The sequence below is a fragment of the Mirounga angustirostris genome, unplaced genomic scaffold (genome assembly GCF_029215605.1).
Source record: "Mirounga angustirostris isolate CCGP_5_RB_7025 unplaced genomic scaffold, mMirAng1.0.hap1 SCAF_9, whole genome shotgun sequence".
NCBI classification, from domain to species: Eukaryota; Metazoa; Chordata; class Mammalia; order Carnivora; family Phocidae; genus Mirounga; species Mirounga angustirostris.
Window position 1 is genome coordinate 73,287,019 of NW_026991717.1, and position 9,681 is coordinate 73,296,699.

At 42.6% G+C, this 9,681-nt stretch overlaps 1 protein-coding gene across 1 annotated transcript; it reads left to right on the forward strand.

Annotated features, from left to right (window-relative positions):
- The first annotated feature begins 1,129 nt into the window (after positions 1–1,129).
- On the forward strand, positions 1,130–9,143 carry NGDN (neuroguidin). The gene is made up of 11 exons (XM_045900563.3): positions 1,130–1,200; positions 1,533–1,592; positions 2,212–2,283; positions 5,952–6,089; positions 6,338–6,422; positions 6,506–6,558; positions 6,781–6,904; positions 7,000–7,168; positions 8,135–8,291; positions 8,436–8,493; positions 8,949–9,143. Exons 1-11 carry the CDS (start codon positions 1,180–1,182, stop codon positions 8,966–8,968), a joined length of 957 nt encoding a protein of 318 aa, XP_045756519.1. The 5' UTR covers positions 1,130–1,179; the 3' UTR covers positions 8,969–9,143.
- The last annotated feature ends 538 nt before the right edge of the window (positions 9,144–9,681 follow it).

Genomic DNA, 9,681 nt, shown 5'->3' on the forward strand with positions numbered 1-9,681 from the left:
AAAAGATTTAGAAACCAGTATCTTCCCATCCTGGCTGAGACATGGGGGTTATTCCTTCCTTAATTCCAGAAGACGGTTCCAAGTCAGGAGATCTGATTTCTAGTGTGAGGTCAGCTTGCCCTTGCGGGACAAATTCAAGACCATTATTAACCTCCGCAGTGCTTATTTCCTAAGGCAGGTGACAGAAGCAACTAATACCGACCCAATTCACTTTATCAGCCTGGGAGAAGCAGGAGTGAGTTGACATAGTCTGAAGTATCGAGAAAAGATGAGGCAGGGCATAAGGAAACACAAGCTGGATTTGGACCAAGTTCTGCTGCGGACCCGTGTGACAGGAGGCATGTCACATAAATCTTAACTGGCTTCTTCATTTCTAAAACGTGCTTTCACGTCCCCAAACGGGTAGGGATGAGGAGTGTTGGTAGTGGCATATGGTGGGTCTTTGCACAGGGTCCCCTCTGCACACGACGCGGAGGTGAGGGCGGGTGTCCTGGGTGTTCGTTTCTAAACCCTGGCTCTGGGCTTCTCTGGCCAAACTCTCTTATTTACACATAAAAAAAGCTCAGAGACCGAGTGACTTCTCCAGGGTCACACAAGACTACTGTCACAAAGTCGATCCAAGGGCCTTGCGGTCTGTGAGGAATTTCGCGCGGCCTGTGAGGAATCTCGCGCTGCCTGCATTGGAGCAGCAGCCAGCTATGGCTGATCCGCAACACAGCCACCTCAGAGAGAAGCCGAGGACTGCCACCTAGCGGTCAGTTGTGGCCACGCAAGGGCAGGCTAGTAAAAAAGACTGGGTACTGCGGTATCCGGGAAGCCACTACGTTCTCAGTTTGCTCTGCAAACTTCTTTTTGCCATTGGGCCTTTCTAACTGTCGATCATCACTTGGCTCGTTTTTTATTGGTTTAGCTCTAAACATTCTATACAATCCACTAATCAAGCGCTCCTTTCCACGAGCATTTTTACGTCATTAGATCGCCCCCTAAATCTGACGAAGTTAGGCAGTTCTTCCATTCTATTGGCTGGACGTGGCTCCTCCTTCCGCACATCCTGTTCGGGGCGGAAGTGAGAGATCACTATTCCTATTGGCTTAGATTTGCCAGCGGCTGTTGTCTGTCAAGTCTATTGCACAGCTTAGCTCAGAAAGTACCGCCCCGGAAGAGGCGGGCTTTGTGAAGATGGCGGCGCCGGGGTGTCCCGTGAGTTAGCTTCCTTGCGTAGCTATTGTGGGATTTTTTCCTATACCCTCAGCGGCTTAGGGCAAATTATTGGCGCGAGGGAAGGGGGTGATGAAAGGAAGCAACCTTCCTGGCACAGCGGGGTGAGAGCAGCAGTAGGGCGACGGGCCTGAAGCTACCGCTCCTCCTAGGAACCTGGAGGACGGGCCGGCTGTGAAGCGAGGCTGCATGTGTACTAGAGTGGGAAAGTCGTCAGTCTGGGGTGTCTGAAGGAGAGAGGAGAGTTTTCCACCCCCCACGTCTTCTCATAATCCTGAGGAAAGAAGGGCTTTTCTTTATTCTCCCTCTCATAGGAGATGCTGGAGTCGGACCTGCCAAGTGCCGTCACACTTTTGAAAAACCTTCAGGAGCAGGTGAGTCATGTCACCCCTTTGGGACGGGTTAGTGACGGATTGGCTTTGATTTTGTGTGCTTCACCTCCGAACTTTGGTCTTTTGAAGGCATGTATTGAATGGTACCAAATACTGTGAGAGCCAAGTGACTTAATGAAAACTTTTTCAGGCTAGAATTCAAAGTAATTGATTTCGCATCCGAAGCAATACAGAAAACTCCAAAAAGAAGTCATCTGAATGAATTTCCTTTATTCTTAAAGCTATGGAAACCAGTGCTGGGAAAAGTGGTGATTTGCCCTTTGGGTACCAGGTGTACTGGTTGAAAGTTCAACCAGTACAGATAAAGGTACAGCACCACCCCACCACCACCACCACCACCACTGGCCCAGTTCCTGTACCTTCCCCCATGGTTTGGTAAGATGGTTTCTGTAGCTTTAAGAAGAGGGAAAGTTTTTTGTACTTGATGAAGTATCAAAAACCATCTCTCCTATACTTTCCCAGAACTGAAAAGAAGGTAGTACTGCATTTTAGGCAATGTTTCTGATGATTTTTAGGTGTCATTGTTTAGTTTTTGCCCTTCATAGGTCACAGAGATGACTGGGTGTATTCTCATCAGCTGTTCTATTTGGACTAATTTCAGGTGATGGCTGTAACTGCACAAATACAAGCTCTGACAAAAAAAGTTCAAGCTAGAGCCTATCCTACAGAGAAGGTAAGACAAATTTGAAGAGTTAGCCACCCCTGACTTGTTCTCAGCAGTTCTTTCCTCATAGGTTTATTGAGTGTCTTGTATGTCCTAAGTGTTAGAGCTTCAAAGATGAGTAAGATTCAGTTTCTGTGCTGAAGTCTAGTGGAGAAGACAGATCAAAGCAATAGGTATAAGCAATAGCAGTCACTTCACAGAGTCATCATGAGTGCTATGCAAGCCCAGGAGAGAGATTAAATAACTGCCAGAGAGCAGAGGAAGTCAGGGAAGTCTTCTCAGAGGAGAAGGATTATGAGGAATAAATAAGAGTCCAGGGGACAGAAAGAAACAGCATGTACAAAGGCACAGAGACCTGAAAGCATGGTGATATGCTGGGAAAGGAGGTCATTTAGTGTGGTTGGGTGTACAGTGTGTTGGGGGGTGGGATGGGGAGTAGGAAATAAGACTAGAAGAGTAGTCACTCTGAAGAGTCTTGTCGGCCAACTGAGGAGTTACTACCATATTTCATCTAATCTAAGATGCTGTTAATTGGGGACATACCACTTACTTTGTATACTAAAAAAAAAATGCTGCCCATTAATCTATGATATAACATTAAGATTCCATTGATTAAAAGATACATCCTGACTTCAGAGATGTTAAAATATGAAAACGGTGTGCATATTAAAAGTAAATATGGTAGGGCGCCTGGGTAGCTCAGTTGGTTAAGTGTCTGCCTTTGGCTCAGGTCATGATCCTGGGGACCTGGGATCAAGTCCTGTATCAGGCTCCCTGCTCAGCAGGGAGTCTGCTTCTCCCTCTCCCTCTGCTGCACACTCTCTCTCTCTCAAGTAAATAAATAAAATCTTTTTTAAAAAATTGAAATATGGTAGTTTTCAAATTAAGGTCTTGTAGAACCTTCTTAAGGATCATTGGATATCAAGCAGTATAGAAGGAGGGCTCTGGGTCCTTCATACCTGCTTGAACTGGAAAACTGTGGTATTACATACTGTTTTATGAATTGAGCTTTTGTCCTAAGATATTTAAGCAAAATACTCCATAGGTCAACAAAAGTATGAAAATCATTATGGTAGCTTAGTAAGAAACATTGAAGGATTTTTTTTTTTCCTTAAGTAGGCTCCACACCCAGTGGAGTGTAGAGCCCAAAGCGGGGCTTGGACTCATGACCCTGAGATCAAGACCTGAGATGAGATCAGTTGAAGATTTTATTCTTTTTTTTTTTTTTTTCTTTTTTAAGATTGTTTACTTATTTATTTGAGAGAGAGTACACGAGTGGAGGGAAGAGGCAGAGGGAGAGGGAGAAGTAGACTCCCCACTGAGTGGGGAGCCTGACATGGGGCTCTATCCCAGGACCCTGAGATCATGAGCTGAGCCAAAGGCAGACACTTAACCAACTGAGCCACCCAGGCGCCCCTAAAGATTTTATTCTTAAGTAATCTCTATACCCAATGTGGGGCTTGAACTCGGAACCCTGAGATCAAGAGTTGCGTGCTCCACTGACTGAGCCAGCCGGGCACCCCTATAGCTAATAGAATTTTTTTTTTTTTTTTTTTTTTTTTTTTTTTTTTTTTTTTAAGATTTTATTTATTTGACGGAGAGAGAGAACACAAGCAGGGGGAGTGGGAGAGGGAGAAGCAGGCTTCCCGCCGAGCAGGGAGCCCGATGCGGGGCTCGATCCCAGGACCCTGGGATCATGACCCGAGCCGAAAGCAGTCGCTTAACCAACTGAGCCACCCAGGCGCCCCGAATTTTTAATATATTCTCTTTTTGCCTTTTCTTTCTCATTGTACATCTCATCAACAAGTTTCGTCCTTACGTATTTTTATTTTTTCTGATTTTTTTATCTTTGTGTTTTCTTTTTGTTGTTTTTCTTATATGCTTATAACTCAATTTGAACTTGACAGTGTCCAAGCTCGTCAAAAGAACCTACTTCCCAAATTCTTGACTTGTTCTGGGCTGCCAGCATATTTATTAGATCACTATAGGGGCACCTGGCTGGCAGTCAGAAGAGCATGTGACACACTACCAAAACAAAACAAAACAAAAACACCACACCAGAAAACTTATATTAGATCACTATATATTTGTTTATTCATTGAACAGATATTTAGTAACTTATCTCTCAGGACCAAAACCTTACTAGGCGCTTTACAAGTTACAGAGTACTTTCATATTATTTTATTTAAGCCTCATAATTACTTTTTGGGGCAGGAAGGAAATATTGTATATGTTACAGATGAGGAGACTGGGGTCATAAGGTTAAGTGACTTACCCATTATTTGACTACCAAGTGCCTGATTCAAAACTTAAACACAATTTGTCTTTAAAATCTTTGCCACTCCTCCTGTTATCACACTAGTGCTGATCTCAAGAGCTTTGCATGTTGGTTTAAAGATACCTAGGGCTTAGGTGTTAGAGTCAGACTGAATTTGAATCCCAGCTGTACTCCTAATACTCTGTAATCGTAGGCAGAATATTTAGCCTCTCTGAACTAGGTCTTCCCAGGGCTGTGGACTTTTACAGTTCCATTTTATGTCATCACAAAGTTTTTTTTTTTTTTTTAACAACTAAAGTCTACTTTCTTATATGTAAAAGAATAAACTTCTATAACGTTTGCTTGATTTCCTGACTGTAAATATAATGTGTTTTTTAATTTTAGAAAGTTTGGAAGATGTATAAAGCCACAAAGAAGAAAATTTAAAAACAGTATAACCATAATCTGCGATAACTACTGGGGTATATGTTTGGAAATTTCTTTTATTGTAAAAGTAGTAGATGCTTGATGGGAAAACACTTTCACAGTGTGCACACTCCATTTCTTCCTTTTCCTCATCTGGATCCCCAGGGGTAGCAGTTGTTGATAGTGTGTTATTTTCCTGAGATTTCTCTCTCTATATAAAATGTGTGGAGGTGCCTGGGTCGCTCAGTCGGTTAAGCATCTGACTTCAGTTCAGGTCATGATCTCAGGGTTCTGGGATTGAGCCCCATGTCTGGCTCCAGTCTCCCTTTCGCCTTCCCCGTGCACGTGTTCTCTCTCTCTCTAATAAATAAGTAAAGTTCTTTTAAATAAATTAATTAAATAAAATGTGTGCATCATATTTCCCCTGCCTTAATTGGAACCATATTGTAGCGTAGAAAGTGTCTTGACATGGGATTAAGTCCATATCAGTATATGTAGATCATTGCTTTTAACTGTATTGCATAATTCCATTGTATGGGATAAAATCAATAATTGTTTTGATTAAATTAATTTAAGATTCAGCACTATATGGAGACATTTTGATTATCAAAATTTGGAGGGGCCTTAAAGGGTAGAGGCCAGGGATGCTGCTCAAGGCCCAGACAGTCTTCACAACAAAGAATTATCCATTCCCAAATGTCAGTGGCTCTGAGGTTGAGAAACCCTGCTGTAGTCATTTTGGGGGATACTTTATTGATTTTCCTGTTCTTACTGTCTTCCAGTAATTCTCAGAGGTTTGCCTCTCTCATGTTAATATAATTGTCTCTGTGACCATTTTAGGTACAATCATCTCATTGAGACTATTCCAGATACCTTATAGGAACTGATTGGGAAAAACTTGAACTTGGAAAAAATTACCCTGTTTATCCTAGGCCCTCCTCCTGATTCTCTGGCTAAAACTGAATTTGCATCTCTTACTCTCCATTCACCCCAGGGTCTCAGTCTCTTGGAAGTAAAAGACCAGCTACTGCTCATGTACCTTATGGATTTGACCCATCTCATCCTGGACAAAGCCTCAGGAGGGTCTCTTCAGGGACATGCTGCAGTTTTGAGACTGGTGGAGATTCGCACGGTATGAAGCACTTGGCATCTTAGCGTTCTAGATTTCCAAAGCCTAAACTCTAGGACTGTTACACAATAGCTCTCATTTAAGTGGGTGTTTTCATGATTAAGTGAGGAAACCAAATGAAAAAACTGTTTTCTTCTTCATTTGCTCTAGTTTGTATATATTTTAGGTGCTTTGTCTGGCAAATTAATATAGAACTCTGATGTATGTTTAATTTTAGGAAGGGAATGTAATCCTATTTAACCACATTATAGGTTTTGGAAAAGCTTCGTCCCTTGGACCAAAAACTGAAGTATCAAGTTGACAAACTAGTTAAGACTGCAGTGACAGGCAGCCTCAGTAAGTGGCAGAAACTATAAGGTTATGTGGGGACCGTCATAAATTTCCAAATCTTGTAAGATCTCTTGGGTTTTTTATTTCAGGTGAGAACGACCCACTCCGTTTTAAGCCGCATCCCAGCAATATGATGAGCAAGGTAGGGAGTTGCATTGTCCTGGTTTTCCTGAGGACTCTAAGTCTGAATGAGCCTTATGGTGATCCTGGATCTCCTGGGATTCTCTTATTACTCTTGTGCCTTAGAATGTAGAGTATGAGATTTTCCTTTCTTGCTTTGTTTATATTCCCAGGGTACTTCAGCTTTGGTTTTTCTTATTGTCTAACACTTCCTAAGTTTATGGGCATTATGTTCCTTTTGTAGTTGAGCTCTGAGGATGAGGAGGAAGATGAAGCAGAAGAAGGCCAGTCTGAAGCTTCAGGGAAGAAATCTGCAAGAGGAACAGTTAAGAAATATGTTCCACCACGCTTGGTTCCAGTACATTATGGTATGAACTGTGGCTGCTGCCTCCTCAGCATTAATTGCGTCTCTCTTACCTTGTTCTCTGTTCTGGGATAACCCTTGGGGATTTTTATCACATAGATGAAACAGAAGCTGAGCGGGAGAAGAAGCTCCTAGAACGGGCCAAAAAACGGGCATTGAGCAGCTCTGTCATTCGTGAACTGAAGGAGCAGTACTCAGATGCTCCAGAGGAAATCCGTGATGCTCGGCATCCTCATGTTACTCGCCAAAGTCAGGAGGATCAACACAGGTCTGAGTCCTTGCAATTGGAATTTGTTTTCTACGCCATAGAAGCCTGTCCTTATGTTTTGTTTGTTTGTTTTGTTTTTTTAATTTTATTTATTTATTTGAGACAGAGAGCATGAGAGGGAGGAGGGTCAGAGGGAGAAGCAGACTTCCTGCCGAGCAGGGAGCCCGATGCGGGACTCGATCCTGTGACTCCAGGATCATGACCTGAGCCGAAGGCCGTCGCTTAACCAACTGAGCCACCCAGGCGCCCCTGTCCTTATGTTTTGTATGAATGTGATTAAGTCTGGTACCAAGAGAACTCACATTGTAGAGAAAGTGGAGTGGAAGATGGGCTGGTGGTTTCTAAGAATGAGGGTTGTTAAGTACAGAATAGGAACTAGAGGAAGAATGTTTTCTTTTTCCTAACTGTTGAGGCTGAACAAATGCTATAGGAAGAGGAACATGTGCAATTCCACCCCGTGGGGCTTTAAAAATTCTGTATTTTGCTCTCACAGTTCTCAGTTCTGTGCAGAAGGCAATGAAGCCAGGTTTTTATAATGGCATTGAGAGTGCTAGATAAGTTCAGGGAAGAAAAACAGAAAAGCAATTGTACCACGAATACAGACTCACCAATATTGCCTTGGCGACAGTCTCTGTTGATAGATTTTAGTGAAGGGGTCCATGTAGGGAATCCTGTTTGTTAAGGTGAAGTAGAAGAGTTTTCTAGAATAATATTTTAAGTATTCTTGTGGGTGGGCTGTGAGTTCATTTCTAGGGAGGAGGGAAGTTCTAACATAAAGAACATTTCGTTGAGGAAGCTCACTATTGGACATTTAGTTTGCCCTTAAATACTCTATTGACTTGCTGTGAAATTTCTTGAGAACTATATGAACAGGGGGTGAGTAAATACCGGGGCCCAGGTTCTTGGCTGCAGCTTTCTGTATGTATGGACTAAACATGTTGTAAACTGTCTGTGTTTCTGTGGCAGGATTAACTATGAGGAGAGCATGATGGTTCGGTTAAGTGTCAGTAAACGCGAGAAAGGACGGCGAAAACGGGCCAATGTCATGAGCTCACAGCTCCATTCTCTCACACACTTCAGTGACATCAGTGCTTTGACAGGAGGAACCCCTCATCTTGATGAGGTAAGGTGGTGGGTACAGTGGTGGGAGACAGCCTCCTGGATTTCAGCCAGATGGATTGGGGCTCATTACCATGCAGAGTGTGGGGAGGGATGTTAACCCTTGGAAGTACACTACCATTCCTTCACTTCTCCCATCTGTCTCCAGGATCAAAATCCTGTTAAGAAGCGGAAGAAGATACCAAAGAAAGGTCGGAAGCAAAAAGGTCAGTGGATGGCTAGGACTTGGATGGTGAAGTGCAGGGTGGGCAGTACAAATTGGGACGTCGGCTGTCCGGGTTTGCTGTCCTAGGTCTCACCAACGCCCCTAGTATCTGTTCCTTACTGGGCATTGATCTCTTTAGAGGTGGGCTTCGCTATTCTTCTTTGTCAAGTTGAAAATCAGTATCATTCACAAAAAAGATTTCTGGATTCTAACTCTAAGCTCCCACAGTTTGTGTTCAGGCCTCCTTAAGTAGAACTGTGGAAGTGCCACTTGAAGGAACCGTTATCCTGGTTCAGTTTCATTCCTACTTGTAGTCTTTTGTCCTGGGAGGATGCAGAGAGTACTGCCCAGGGGATCCACCCTTCTTGAGCCCTTCTCTCTAGGTGTTCTTTTTTTTCTGTCCCCTCAGCCTCTCCAGCTGTCCTTTGCCTCATTCTTGATTTCCCTTCCTTTCAGGTTTTCGGAGGCGACGGTGATTATGGGTGTACATATTTATATGTATATTTGTTGTCATCCTGGGATACTTCTAATTTCACTGTATGTAGGTTTTTTTTTTCCTTGAAATTAATTGTTTGCTCTGGATATTTGGAAAGATCTTTATTAATAAAATTAATTAATAATTAATAAAATTGATTTTACTTATGAATTAAAGCCCCTTTTGCACATGTATTGTATGACTGGAATCACTGGGTGTGGGGTATTTTTGGTGAGAGGGTGATAAAAGGGAAAAAGGAAAGATAAAATTTTGGAGCGGGAGTGAGAGAAGTTTGGCTTTATACAGTTTTCTTTGATAGTATATTTTCTTCAGAAACTGTAAATTGGTTATTTAACAAAAAATATTGGGAGATCAGAGTAGTGTAATCAACTCTTCCAACCCACATTGCCCAAATTTCGTGTATGATTTGTTTTAATTCAAGTCATCTTAAGTATGTGGGTTTTGTTTTGTTCATGTGTCTTGCTGGCCACCAGGTGGCATCAGTGGTTCAGGAAACCTCCTTTGGTGCTTGCCAGTAGTAAAAGCTATATAGAACCTTTCCTTGTCCACAGGTTACTCTCGTCTCCGTTTCTGAATGTTTTTCTTTTCTTTCTAAAATAGTATAAACATAGGGCCGATCTTTGGTCAGCTACAGAGTTAGAGTTTATCTGGAGAGAATAGCAGAGTGAAGAATCGGTATAGTCCTGTGTTTTG